This window comes from Nomascus leucogenys, chromosome 3 (assembly GCF_006542625.1).
Source record: "Nomascus leucogenys isolate Asia chromosome 3, Asia_NLE_v1, whole genome shotgun sequence".
Taxonomy (NCBI): Eukaryota; Metazoa; Chordata; class Mammalia; order Primates; family Hylobatidae; genus Nomascus; species Nomascus leucogenys.
In genome coordinates this window covers 135,671,959-135,686,748 of record NC_044383.1, presented here as the reverse complement: position 1 = coordinate 135,686,748, position 14,790 = coordinate 135,671,959, and the positions used below count along the sequence as shown (strand labels likewise).

Sequence of the window (14,790 nt, the reverse complement as noted above, 5' to 3'; positions counted from 1 at the left end):
TGCTTTTTGTAGAGACGGGGGTCTCATATGTTGCCCAGGCTGGTCTTGAACTCCCGGCTCAAGCTATTCTCCCGCCTCAGCCTCCCAAAGTGCTGGGATTACAGGGATGAGCCACTGTGCCCAGTCGGGATGCTTTAATGTTAGAAACTTAATTACCTTGGGTTTTTAAAGGAATGTGTGATAAGTGCCCTATTCTGCCCCAAGTGATGGCAGAGGGTGGAGATTGAGACTGGAAGAAGCCCTGTGCAGTACATATCTGTAAGTCATGAAATAGCATAATTTCCCTTATCTGGTCGTATTAAAACGGTGATAAAAAAAATCAAGAAAATAAAATCCCACTAGCAATGTGTCCGAGAATCTTTGTTTACCCCCTCCCTATTGTTATGTCATGACACGGAGCCCAGGTGGGGAATTCTGAATACTAGGTTCTAAAACAGGATTCGTCATAAACGAATTGCTTGATCCTGGACATTCACCTGACCTCGGTGTGTGTGTGAGTGTGGTGAAAATCAAATGGGAGGGAAAGTGAGCAAGCACCTGAACAAGGTACAGAGGCGAGGTAGTACCACAATATCATCTATACCAAGGTCTATACTCTCCCTGGTCTCCGCCTCGTCCGCTAGGAGGCGGTGGCGCCAGACTGCGCACGCGCGTCCCCGGGCCCGGCCACACCCTCTTCCGCCGCTCCCGCCCAGCGACCTCGCTCCCGGGGCGTCGCCCCGCGTGCGCCGGAGTCGGCCAGGTCGTCCCCGGCACCGGAAGTGACCCTGGCGGGTTTGTCTTCAAATTCTCCGCGAGCAGGAGCCGCGCCAGCAGGTGGTGTTGACGATTGAACTGGGCAGTACTAGAGCCGTGAGCGGAGAGCAAGGTGGGCTGTACTGGGTCAGGCCCTCCTTCCTCGCTGCCGGGACCTCCACTCGGCCAATCCCCTGTGCCTGGCGTTGGGCGGTTTCCCGAGGAGCTTGGGCCGCCGCAGGTGAGTTTTCACTCAGGCGGCGCTCTGGGGACCCCCGATTTTCCAGGGCCGGGCTGGTGAGGGACTCGGGGGGCCCGCAGCGAGAACCCGCCGCGCAACCCTCCGTGAGCCTGCCTGTGCCTGAGCTGAGGTCTTAGGTCCTTGCTGTTGTCCCCGATAACTTGGCTTAGGTGACAGTCCCCCTACCTGAGGAATCCTGTCCGGCAGGGGACTTTTCGGGGGCTCCTGTCGATCCCATCTTTTGATCTGTGTCGTTAGCGAAGTCACCAGCCGAGAGTTTTTAGTCCTTCGCTTTTTCGACTGGTTTTCTCCCGAACCCGCTCACGCCCCCCACCCCGAAACCCTCACAGGTAAAAACCCCGATGGCCTTGACATTGGGAGGCAACTTCTTTTCTTAAAATTTATTAGGTTCGAGTGATATTGTTGGGGATGTTATTTCTTATTTATTCTAGAGCCCGGCGTCCTCTGGAAGGCCTGTGGGCCTTTTGGTTTAGAGTTGGTACCTTTTAGAAAAGTTTTCCCTCGAAACAGTTGTTTCATACAAATGTGATGACAAAGTTACAGATAAACGTAGATCCTGAAGTGCCTTACAGTGGATAATCTCAAGCTCTTATTTAATCAAAAATAGTTTCCTGTTATAACCGCGAAGGGCCGCTTTTATATTAGTTACTAACTTCCAACAGCGCAGTGATGCTCTTTTCTCTTAAAGCGCTAATTTACGTCTTCCTCTTTGAAATTAGACCTTTAGTTATTGCTGAAAACATTCCCGATGTTTTAGAATGGGTGCAGTAGATCTTTGTCACGTAGTCACAATGATAGTCACCTTAGTAGATGTTGTTAAGACAGATTCTTGAAATGTTTTTACAGACTTAAATGTCTCAGTATAAAGTCCTATTTTCTTTTCCAAAAGAGCTGGGTTTTGTTCTTTTTTTTTTTTTTTTTTTTTAGACGGAGTCTTGCTCTGTCGCCAGGCTGGAGTGCAGTGGCGCAATCTCGGCTCACTGCAACCTCCGCCTCCTGGGTTCAAGCGATTCCCCTGCCTCAGCCTCCCGAGTAGCTGGGACTACAGCCGGGCTCCACCACGCCCGGCAAATTTTTTGTATTTTAGTATTGATGGGGTTTCACCGTGTTGGCCAGGCTGGTCTCGATTTCCTGACATTGTGATCCGCCCGCCTAGGCCTCCCAAAGTGTTGGGATTACAGGCGTGAGCCACTGCGCCCGGCCGGTGTTTGTTCTTATACCAAGAAATAGGAGCAAAAGTTTGTTTCGTATTAACATTAACAACTTGTGGCCTGTAAATACCTTTAAAAAAAAAAAAAACACGCAGTACTGATCAACTTTTCAACATTCCTAGACTATGAAAAGCTATATAAAGCTTCTTTATAGCGTTGGTTATTCAAGAAGCGTTTACATTTTTATAGGTAATAGACATGCTATGTAGTCCGCAAGGGATTCTCCACCTCATTTTGAAACTGGTATCAAGATGCTGACAAATATTGAGGATTAGAGAATCTTGTTGAATTCACTCTATTAACATTGTTGAATTTCTGTTAACAATAGTTTGGGTTTTTTTAGCCACTTGACTGTTTAAAAAAGATAGTATTATCACATAAATATGGTCAGTGTTGATAACATGCTAAATAGCTTTTGCTTGTGGCGTTTATCGATAGGGCTTGAATATGACTTTTAAATTACATTTTAATAATTATACTCATTGATTTGTTTGTTTAGGGTGAACTGAAAGTTTACTGTACAAATAGATGGACTTTATATGTACTTTTTTTCTGAACAGGTTGCTTTTTGGTGTTTTTAAAAAATAGTGGTAACTTTCTTGTGCTTAAGTATTTATCATATGATGGTTATAAAGGTAAGAAAAATGTATGCCATGCTGTAATTGGTCATGGGTCATTCATTTATTGTGCTTATTCGTAATCATCAGTGGCTGACTGTAAATTAGCGTGTGGTTTCTTCCATATCCCAGAGATGAACATTCTGAAAATTGCTTACCAATTTATGGCCGCTTTTGAAGTCATATACACTTGCTTTACTGAAATGCCTTCAGGAAGATGCATGATTGGGTTTCGTGATCTTTTTGTTTTAGGAAATAAATTTTACAGATAGGTATTTTTAAAACATTTTCAGGCTTCCAACATTGCTGCCGATTTTTTAGTCTGTGTTTAATAATATTCTATGTTTGTCTCCTCTTACTAAGCAAAGAAAACAAAACCCACCTAGAATAAATAAGGTGATATCCCTTCTATTAAACTTCAAGGATTTCAAGGTCTAATTCTGTCTTATTTTTGTCTTCAGTGCAATTCCTTGCAACTTAGTTGATGTTCCTTTAATATTTCTTGAATGAATGACCCATGCACGTTATGTTAAAAAACTGCAAATAAGTGGAGCCCAGCCTGAGTCCTTTAAAAATTAAATGGGTAAGGTATCCTCTTTAGGTGTGAAATAGGCAGGGCCCTGTATTTGTTGTTTAGAGAGAGAATAAGAATCTTAGAACTCAGATATTTGGAAATTTTGCCTGTTCTTTTTCAGTCTCTGTGATCACTTCTTTTTCCTAATCCTAGAGGAGAAAAAAAAAATTTCTCTGTGGAGACACAACACTGTATCACATACTATATTTGCTGTAAAATTGGGATTTCAGTATTTTAAAAAATTTCATTCTGTCACTTGAGTTAAAATTTCACATTGCATCTTGCTCACTTTAAATAAGTTAATTTAGTCATTAGCTAACTCATAAATACTCAAGGCATGTAAGCAAAAGGGTGGTTCTGTTAGAATAATGCAAAGGAAAAGCTTGCTGTGAGATAAAGCAGGCATAGCGTACAGTTATCCTTCTCTCTAATAATCCGTGTAACCAAGAGCCTGAATTTTGGGGCAATCTCATCTTTATAAGTGTTCTATTAATGTTGAACCAATAGATGTGTTTATAGTTCATAGTGCTTAAACTGTGTCAGTCAGCTTTTTTTTTTGTTTTTTTTGTTTTTTGAGATGGAGTCTTGCTCTGTCGCCCAGGCTGGAGTGCAGTGGTGCGATCTGGGCTCACTGCAAGCTCCACCTCCCGGGTTCATGCCATTCTCCTGCCTCAGCCTCCCGAGTAGCTGGGACTACAGCCTCCCACCACCACACCCAGCTAATTTTTTGTATTTTTAGTAGAGACGGGGTTTCACCGTGTTAGCCAGGATGGTCTCGATCTCCTGACCTCATGATCTGCCCGCCTCGGCCTCCCAAAGTGCTGGGATTACAAGGGTGAGCCACCGCACCTGGCCAGTTTTTATTTCAAATATATTCATTTCTTCAAATATTGCCAGATATTGTGATAAATAGAGCCAGTTTCTAGTCTTCTTGCAGTGGAATTTTAGCAATGATAAAGATATATTGTTGAAAATTGGGAGAATTTCATAAATTTACAGTTGTGACATTCATTTGAGAAGGATGTTTTGGGCTTAGAGAGTAATAAGGGAATGGGGAAAATTATTTTCAGCTAACATTTAGTGAACTAAGAGTGCTTTAATACTATTTTCTGCAAACACATTGTTTCTTTGATAATCAGGGATTTTTCAAGTCATTTGTTAATGTGGCCTTGGATTAGACTTTACATTCATATTTGTTAGAAAATATCAATTCATTGGCTTCTAAAGAATTTTATCTGACTAGAAAGAGTTCAAGACATGGAACCTTTAAAGAAGGCTTGGAGGGACTTGTATGAGCTTTGGGCCATTGAATCATGGCCCTCAAGAAAAAAACGAGGACCACCTATATATAAGTAACAACTTAATTTAAATTTATTTTTATTTAATTTAATTTTTTTTTTTTTTTTTTTTTGAGACAGAGCCTTACTCTCTTACCCAGGCTTGAGTGCAGTGACGTGATCACAGCTCATTGCAGCTTTGACCTCCTGGGCTCAGGTGATCCTCCCACCTCAGCCTCCTGGTAGCTGGGACTACAGGTGTGCCCCATCATGCCCAGCTAATTTTTTGTAATTTTTGTAGAGATAGGGCTTCACTATGTTGGCCAGGCTGGTCTTGAACTCCTGGGCTCAAGCGATCCTCTTGTCTTGGCACCCCAAAGTACTAGGATTGCAGGCATGAACCACCATGCCTGATTATTTTAGATTTTTTTAGTGAGAAAATGGGAAGAAAGATCTCCAGGGTGACTATTAAGGAAAAGAGGGAGAGAGGGAAAAGACATGAAAGGCTTGGCATCCAAGCTCATCTAGAACAACTGTATACTTTTAGCAGCGGGCCCCAATTCTACTTTTCTAACACCCTTGTCCAGACTAGGTGTCTCTGTAGGGCACGGATGGCTTCAGGGCAGAAGTAATCACACAAGAATCAAGCTGTAATCCCAGCTTGGAAGGGATGAGCTGAGGATCAAGGAATGTGACCATGCTGAGGGTCAGGAACTGGACAAGGTTACGAACTCTTGGTAGTTACAGCAAAAACCTGGCCAGGCATGGAGCTCATGCCTGTAATCCTAGCACTTTGGGAAGCTAAGGTGGGCTGATTACTTGAGCCCAGGAGTTCAAGACCAGCCTGGGCAACATGGTGAAATCCCCGTCTCTACAAAACATACCAAAAAAAAAAAAAAAATTAGCTGGGTGTGGTGGTACACATCTGTGGTCCCAGCTACTCAGGATCAGTTGAGCCCAGAAGATCAAGGCTGCAGTGAGCCGTGATGGCACCACTGCACTCCAGCCTGGGCTACAGAGTGAGACCCTGTCTCAAAAAAAAAAGGACAACAACTAGACAGTATTCAGTCATTCGAAGATTGATTGAGATCTACATTTGAGGACATGGCTCTAGGTGCTAGAGATATATCAGTAAATAACAGAGAGATATGGTCCTTGGCCTTTAGGCTTTTGTTAAGATAGAATATGATCAGCGGTCATGAATCCAGGGAGGCAAGATTTAGGTCATAGGATTTTATTCCTTTTCTTTTGGAGCTCAGATGCCCAGTCTTGAGTTACTCATAGACCTTAGTTCATAGCTATATTGCTTCATAACAGATTATCCCAAAACTTGGTGACTTAAAACAACAGACATTTATTATCTCTCTCACTGTTTCACTGGGTCAGGAATTTGGGCATGACTTAGCTGGATGCCTTAGATTCAGGGTGTTTCTCAGAGCTGTGATCAGGTATTGGCCAGGCCTGTAGTCATCTCAAGGCTCTAGTGAGGAAAGATTCACTTCTGATCTCACTCACATGGTTGTTGGCAGGATTCAGTTCCTCAGGGGCTGGTGGACTGAGGGCCTCAGTTCCTCACTGGTTGTTGGCCTGGATCCTGCCTCAGCTCTTTGCCATGTGAGCCTCTGCCCAGGCAGCTCACTGCGTGGAGCTGGTATTCCATTTGAGTGGGGCCAGCAAGAGACAGCAAGCAAGATGCAAGTCATAGTCTAATCTCAGAAATGGTATTATGTTATTTGTTACAAGCACACATTCAAGGGGTAGTAATTATATAAGGGTACGGGTACCAAGAGGCAAAGGTCATTGAGTGCCATCTTAAAGGCTCCCTATGATTATCCATGGATATAAGGCCCTTCTTTTGTTATATTTATTTTTTGTTTCTCTCCTACTTGTCGTAAGCAATTTCTCCACTCACATATTTTCCTCCTCACCTTCCATAGACTCTCTGATATGTTTAAGGTACTTTCTTGGATGTGTATGCATCCTTTAAAAATGAGCATTTTATGTAGCATATGTATTTTTAATTTATAAAATGACATTGGGATTTAGATCTTGTTCTGTGTCTGAGACCTTTTTTTCAGCCAACCCTGTATTTTGATGATCCATCCATGTTGCTATATGTAAATTTTATTCATTGCTTCTATCTGCTACATGGTACCCTGTGGTCTGTATCCACCGTATTTCCTAGCAGGGAATAAATAGATTGACTCTACTTGATTTCTCAAAGATTTCTGTCATTAATGTCCAAAACCAAGTTCCTCTATGGATCTGTGTGAGACTTTCTCTGGAAGATTTACACAAGAGTGGGATTGCTGGGTCACGGGGTGTATATATACATATATATGTGTGTGTATGTGTGTGTGTATATACATATACATATACATGCATACATAATTTCCCCAAGTACTGGCAGATTGCACTCCAAAATGACTATGCTAGTTTATGCCTGCAAATTGATGTAAAGGTTTCCTTTTTCCCAAATCCTTGCCAATGCTTAGTATCATTGCACTTTTGAGTCTGGTAAATAAAAGAGGTCTCTTGGCTGGGCACATAGGCTCACGCCTGTAATCCCAGCACTTTGGGAGGCCCAGGTGGGCGGATCACAAGGTCAAGAGATTGAGACCATCCTGGCCAACATGGTGAAACCCCATCTCTACTAAAAATACAAAAATTAGCTGGGTGTGGTGGCGAGCACCTGTAGTCCTAGCTACTCGGGAGGCTGAGGCAGGAGAATTGCTCAAACCTGGGTGGCAGAGGTTGCAGTGAGCCGAGATCACACCACTGCACTCCAGCCTGGGCAACAGAGTGAGACTCTGTCTCCAAAACAATTAAAAAAATAAAAAGAGATTTCTCATGGCTTCAGTTTTTATTTATTGGTCACTCCTGTCTGTGCTTGTTAGCCGTTTGGGTTTCTTTTCTGTGAATTGTCCTTTATGCTCTTTCCTCATTTTCTTGTGAGGTACTTTTGTCCATTAATGTGAGGAATTACAATGAGAGATTTTCTGATCTTAAGTCATCCATGCATTTCTGGGATAAACCCTTCTTGATCATGCAGTGTGTGTGTTGATGCATTGTAGGTAAACTAATATTAGGATTTCCATGTTCATAAGTGAAATGGGTCTTGTGTTCTTATTCAGTTAATTGAGATGATTTCAGCCTCATAAAAAAGAATTGCTCAGCTTTTCTCTTGTTTTCTGGATCAACTTTTATGTGGCTGGAATTATTTCTGTTTAGAAGTTTGGTTAAAAAAAACCCCACGGCAGGCCGGGCGCAGTGGCTCCCGCCTGTAATCCCAGCACTTTGGGAGGCCAAGGCAGGTGGATCACGAGGTCAGGAGATCGAGACCATCCTGGCTAACATGGTGAAACCCCGTCTCTACTAAAAAATACAAAAAATTAGCTGGGCGTAGTGGCGGGCGCCTGTAGTCCCAGCTACTTGGGAGGCTGAGGCAGGAGAATGGCATCAACCCAAGAGGCGGAGCTTGCAGTGAGCCGAGATCTCCCCACTGCACTCTAGCTTGAGTGACAGAGCGAGACTCTGTCTCAAAAAAAAACAAAAAAAACCCACGAGTCCAGACCGAGTGCGGTGGCTCACACCTGTAATCCCAGCACTTTGTGAGGCCCAGGTGGGCAGATCACCTGAGGTCGGGAGTTCGAGACCAGCGTGACCAACATGGAGAAACCCTGTCTCTACTGAAAATACAAAATTAGCCAGGTGTGGTGGCACATGCCTGTAATCCCAGCTACTCGGGAGCCTGAGTCAGGAGAATTGCTTGAACCTGAGAGGCAGAGGTTGCGGTGAGCCGAGATTGCGCCACTGCACTCCAGGCTGGCAACACAGTGAGACTCCGTCTCAAAAAAAAAAAAAAAAAAAAAAAAACAAAACCGAAAAACCAAAAAAACCACCATACTTAGAGAAATCATCTGGGCCTGGAGCTTTTTTTTTTTTATTTTTTATTTTTCTGAGACGGAGTCTTGCTCTTTCACCCAGGCTGGAGTGCAGTGGCGCGATCTCGGCTCACTGCAGGCTCCTCCTCCTGGGTTCACGCCATTCTCCTGCCTCAGCCTCCCGCGTAGGTGGGACTACAGGCGCCCGCCACCTCGCCCGGCTAATTTTTTTGTATTTTTAGTGGAGATGGGGTTTCACCATGTTAGCCAGGATGGTCTCGATTGAGCTTTTTTTTTTTTTTTTTTTTTTATTATTATACTTTAGGGTTTTAGGGTACATGTGCACAATGTGCAGGTTTGTTACATATGTATCCATGTGCCATGTTGATTTCCTGCACCCATTAACTCGTCATTTAGCATTAGGTGTATCTCCTAATGCTGTCCCTCCCCCCTGCCCCCACCCCACAACAGTCCCCAGAGTGTGATGTTCCCCTTCCTGTGTCCATGAGTTCTCATTGTTCAGTTCCCACCTATGAGTGAGAACATGCGGTGTTTGGTTTTTTGTCCTTGCGATAGTTTACTGAGAATGATGTTTTCCAGTTTCATCCATGTCCCTACAAAGGACACGAACTCATCATTTTTTATGGCTGCATAGTATTCCATGGTGTATATGTGCCACATTTTCTTAATCCAGTCTATCGTTGTTGGACATTTGGGTTGGTTCCAACTCTTTGCTATTGTGAATAGTGCCACAATAAACATACGTGTGCATGTGTCTTTATAGCAGCATGATTTATAGTCCTTTGGGTATATACCCAGTAATGGGATGGCTGGGTCAAATGGTATTTCTAGTTCGAGATCCCTGAGGAATCGCCACACTGACTTCCACAATGGTTGAACTAGTTTACAGTCCCACCAACAGTGTAAAAGTGTTCCTATTTCTCCACATCCTCTCCAGCACCTGTTGTTTCCTGATTTTTTAATGATGGCCATTCTAACTGGTGTGAGATGGTATCTCACTGTGGTTTTGATTTGCATTTCTCTGATGGCCAGTGATGATGAGCATTGGATTAAAGACTTATATGTTAGACCTAAAACCATTAAAATCCTACAAGAAAACCTAGGCAATACCATTCAGGACATAGGCATGGGCAAGGACTTCATGTCTAAAACACCAAAAGCAATGGCAACAAAAGCCAAAATCGACAAATGGGATCTCATTAAACTAAAGAGCTTCTGCACAGCAAAAGAAACTATCATCAGAATGAACAGGCAACCTACAGAATGGGAGAAAATTTTTGCAACCTACTCATCTGACAAAGGGCTAATATCCAGAATCTATAACGAACTCAAACAAATTTACAAGAAAAAAACAAACAACCCCATCAAAAAGTGGGCAGAGGACATGAACAGACACTTCTCAAAAGAAGACATTTATGCAGCCAGAAAACACATGAAGAGCTTTTTTTTTTTTAATGTTTTCTTGAGATACAGTCTCACTCTGTCTCTGTTGCCCAGGCTGGAGTACAGTGGCACTATCTCGGCTTTACTGCAGCTTTGACCTTCCCAGGCTCAGGTAATCCTCCCACCTCAGCCTCCCGAGTAGCTGGGACAACAGGCGCACACCACCATGCTCTGCTAATTTTTGTATTTTTTGTAGAGATGGGGTTTTTCCGTGTTGCCCAGGCTGGTCTTGAACTCCTAAGCTCAAGCAGTCCTCCTGCCTCAGCTTCCCAAAGTGCTGGGATTACAGGTGTGAGCCACCGCGCCTGGCTGAGACCACTCTGAAGAGCTGCTGTGTTGACATCTCTTTTTTCATCAGCTCCTCACTCTATCCAGGTTCTAGGTTGGCCCTGAAATACTCTGCTATCTCTGTCTGGTATTGGGCTGGCACTGCTGTTTTTCTGCCTGATGGTGGGATAGGGCTAGAGTGAGCAAAGATTGGCCAGTGCCAATCAGAAAGGATGCAGCTAGAAAACTAGCTATGAAATACACTTATCTAGATACCCCACTGACACACAAAAGAAGTAAAAAAAATCTTTTCTTTATACTTATATGTCTTCACAGCTTTACTGTAATCTTTCATGATTTCTTCACCTTTTTAGTCCTCTAGGCTTGAAACTTCATTCATTTTCAACTTCTTCTCCACACAGTGAGTTCCTAAGTAATCTCAGCAGTTCTTTCACCGCAGTGTTTCTGATTTGTTTCTTTTTATTCCCATAGCCACATCCCTAATCCAAATTATTGCCCCCTAAAAGCACGTAAATCTTTCCAGCCTTGAACTTCACCGTGTGATTTACAGTTAGAAAATAATAATAGTCATTGTGAACATTAACAAAGCTGACATTTATCAGGCATCTGCTTCTAATGCTTTATATCCACATCCATATATCCATATCCTACTAAGTGCATTTTTTTTAAAATGTTTTCTTGAGATACAGTCTCACTCTGTCTGTGTTGCCCAGGCTGGAGTACAGTGGCACTATCTCGGCTTACTGTAGCTTTGACCTCCCCAGGCTCAGCTAATCCTCCCACCTCAGCCTCTTGAGTAGCTGGGATTACAGGCGCATGCCACCATGCTCTGCTAATTTTTGTATTTTTTGTAGAGATGGGGTTTTGCCATATTGCCCAGGCTGGTCTTGAACTTCTAGGTTCAAAGGTTGGATTAGGTTCTCATATATAGAAAGTTTCATGGCAGATACATTTAACATTTATTGAAGACCTACTATTTGTCAAGTAGTATGCTTAGTACTTTAAATAGCCATTTATTGTTTATAGCATAGCTCCTGAAAGTAGTTGCTATGACAGTTCTACAGATATGAAAATAGGCTTAGAAAAAAGTTAAGGGACTTGACTAAGGTGGCACAATGACAATTCTAGCCAAGATTTTTCCAACTTCAAAATACATAACGCCTTCTGCTAATCCATACTGCTTCAAAAAATGTATCTAATACTCACTATTCATTCTGCAGATGTTTAATAAGATGTGTGTCATGCAAGGATCCTATAGTCTCACACCTTTCAGATGCAAATCCTACTGTCAGATAACAGTCTACTAGAGATAAGACGTATATAGAAACTATAATTTGAAGTAGACAAGTGTCTTGGGGTGAAAGTCACAGTAAAGTGCAAGGGGACTTTAGAGGAGGGAGAGTTTATTTTGAACTGAGGAGTTCAGGGGTAGACATGTTAGGAAAACTGCCATTTGAGCTGGGCTTTGACAATAGGGAGGGTTTGAATGTGGGAACTTTTTTAAAACAATGTTTTAAATTTTTTTTTTATTTTTTGAGACAGTCTCACGCTGTTGCCAGGCTGGAGTGCTGTGGCGCGATCTCGGCTCACCGCAACCTCCGACTCCCTGGTTCAAGTGATTCTCCTGCCTCAGCCTCCTGAGTAGCTGGGATTACAGGCACGTGCCACCATGCCCAGCTAATTTTTGTATTTTTAGTAGAGACCGAGTTCACCATGTTGGCCAGGATGGTCTTGATCTCCTGACCTCGTGATCCACCCACCTCAGCCTCCTAAAGTGCTAGGATTACAGGCATGAGCCACCGCGCCCAGCCTGTTTTTTTTTTTTTTGTTGTTGTTGTTTTTAAACAGAATCTTGCTCCATCTCCCAGGCTGGAGTACAGTGGCGTGATCTTGGCCTACTGCAACCTCTGCTACCCTGGTTCAAGCAATTCTTGTGTCTCAGCCTCCCAAGTAGCTGGGACTATAGGCATGTGCCACCACGCCCAGCTAATTTTTACATTTTAGTAGAGACAGGGTTTCGTCCTATTGGCCAGGCTGGTCTTGAACTCCTGGTCTGAAGTGAGCTGCCTGCCTTAGCCTCCTAAATAAAAGATTTCTTTGAGGCCGGGCGCAGTAGCTCATGCCTGTAATCCCAGCACTTTGGGAGGCCAAGGCGGGCAGATCACCTGAGGTCAAGAGTTCGAAACCAGCTGGGCCAACATGGTGAAACCCCGTCTCTACAAAAATACAACAAAAATTAGCCGGGCATGATGGTGGGTGTCTGTAATCCCAACTACTTGGGAGGCTGAGGTGGGAGAATCGCTTGAACCCGGGAGGCAGAGGTTGCAGTGAGCCGAGATCATGTCATTGCGCTCCAGCCTGGGCCACAAAGCAGCACTCTGTCTCAAAAAAAAAAAAAAAAAATTTCTTTGAAGGAATGGAAATAGCATGAGCACACATACAGAGATGGGAAGTGTGGTATGTGTGACTGTGAGTTTCTTGAGGGAGCCCTGGAAAGTATTTTTTAATAACTATACTTATTTTCAAGAGACATGTAAACCTAAAGTGTTTCTTTTTTTCTTCTTCTTCTTTTTAGCTTACAGTTGAACATGAGTCTTCTTATGATTAGTGAGAATGTAAAATTGGCTCGTGAATATGCATTGCTGGGAAACTATGACTCTGCGATGGTCTATTATCAGGGAGTTCTTGACCAAATGAACAAGTATCTGTACTCAGTCAAAGATACATACCTCCAGCAGAAATGGCAACAGGTGAGAATAATGTCTGCTGTATGTTTTAATGGCTTAAGTATTCGGAAGAGAAAATTTAGATCAGATGTCAATGCTATATGTAGTTACATGTTAAGACGGTATGACTGCCGAGCACAGTACACAGTGGCTCACTCCTGTAATCCTAGCACTTTGGGAAGCCAAAGTAGAAGGATCACTTGAGGCCAGGAGTTCAAGTCCAGTCTAGACAACATAGCAAGACTTCATCTCTACAAAAATAAAAAAATTAGCCAGATGTGGTGGTGTGTGCCTGTAGTCCTAGCTACTAGGAAGGTTGAGGTGGGAGGATCACTTGAGCCTGGGAGGTTGAGGCTGCAGTGAGCTATGCTTGTACCACTACACTCCAGCCTGGGCAACAGAGCTAGACCTTGTCTCAAAAATAAAAATCAAAACAAAACATGAGTATGTGAGTTATTACACAGATTTCTATATAGTATTACTTGAAACTTATATTAATAATAATCCACTTTAACCATCAGCAGTATTATGAGTTCTACTTAATTCTAATTGCTGGAATCTAATAAGAGGGTTTTTTGTTTGTTTGTTTGTTTTTTTCCTTGAGACGGAGTTTTGCTCTTGTCATCCAGGGTGGAGTGCAGTGGCACGATCTCGGCTCACTGCAACCTTCGCCTCCCAGGTTCAAGCCTCCCTAGTAGCTGGGATTACAGGCGCCTGCCTCCACACCCAGCTAATTTTTGTATTTTTGGTAGAGATGGGGTTTCACCATGTTGGCCAGGCTGGTGTCGAACTCCTGACCTCAGGTGATCTGCCCACCTTGGCCTCCCAAAGTGCTGGGATTACAGGCATGAGCCACCAAGCCCAGCCAATAGTTTTTTAAAATAATAGTTTTGACATTTTTTTTTATCAGATTTTTACTTGGTAAAAATAGAATAGACTTTATTAAGCCACTGTCGAAACTGTAAATGGCTTGTGAATCTCACAGGTACCATATTTTTTTAAAAAACTTTTTGAGAGAGGGTCTTGCTGTCTTGCCCAGGAGGGAGTGCAGTCTCTACAGCCTTGATCTCCCAGGCTCAAACAATCCTCCCACCTCAGCCTCCTGAGTGGGTGGAACCAGAGGTGTGCCCCACTGTGACCTGCTCATTTTTAAATTTTTTGGTAGAGATGGGATCTCCCTATGTTTCCCAGGCTGGTCTCAAACTCTTAGGCTAAAGTGATCCCCCCACCTCAGCCTCCCTAAGTGCTGGGATTACAGGTGTGAGCCACCACGCCTGGCCTCATATTCCTTGTATAATAGAACTTTATAAAGCAGATTATGGTTGAATCCCATTGAGAAACTTAAATCACTGAGGACCAACAGAAATTTAAAATTGGAAATTGTAGAACTTACAGGTCCAGTGGAGGGTGGCATTTATAACAAGGCTCAACTATGTCACAAGAGGAAAAAAACGTTAAGAAAATAAGTCTTGCCAGGCGTGGTGGCTCACGCCTGTAATCCCAGCACTTTGGGAGGCTGAGGTGGGCAGATCACCTGAGGTCAGGAGTTCGAGACCAGCCTGACCAACATGGTGAAACCCCATCTCTACTAAAATACAAAAAAATTAGCTGGGTGTAGTGGCAGGCACCTGTAATCTCAGCTACTTTGGAGGCTGAGGTGGGAGAATCGCTTGATACCAGAAGGCGGAGGTTGCCGTGAGCCGAGATTGCACCATTGCACTCCAGCCTGGCAACAGAGTGAGACTCTGTCTC

At 43.4% G+C, this 14,790-nt stretch overlaps 1 protein-coding gene across 2 annotated transcripts in view; it reads left to right on the top strand.

Moving 5' to 3' along the window:
- The first annotated feature begins 641 nt into the window (after nucleotides 1-641).
- The window catches only part of KATNA1 (katanin catalytic subunit A1), a 59,923-nt gene continuing 45,774 nt past the window's right edge, over nucleotides 642-14,790 (top strand). For both annotated transcript variants that reach the window (XM_030809824.1, XM_003255861.1), the window contains exons 1-2: nucleotides 642-976; nucleotides 12,888-13,062. In XM_030809824.1, the coding sequence (XP_030665684.1) occupies nucleotides 12,901-13,062 (162 nt within the window). In that variant the 5' untranslated portion in view covers nucleotides 642-976; nucleotides 12,888-12,900. The remainder of the gene's footprint in view (nucleotides 977-12,887; nucleotides 13,063-14,790) is intronic.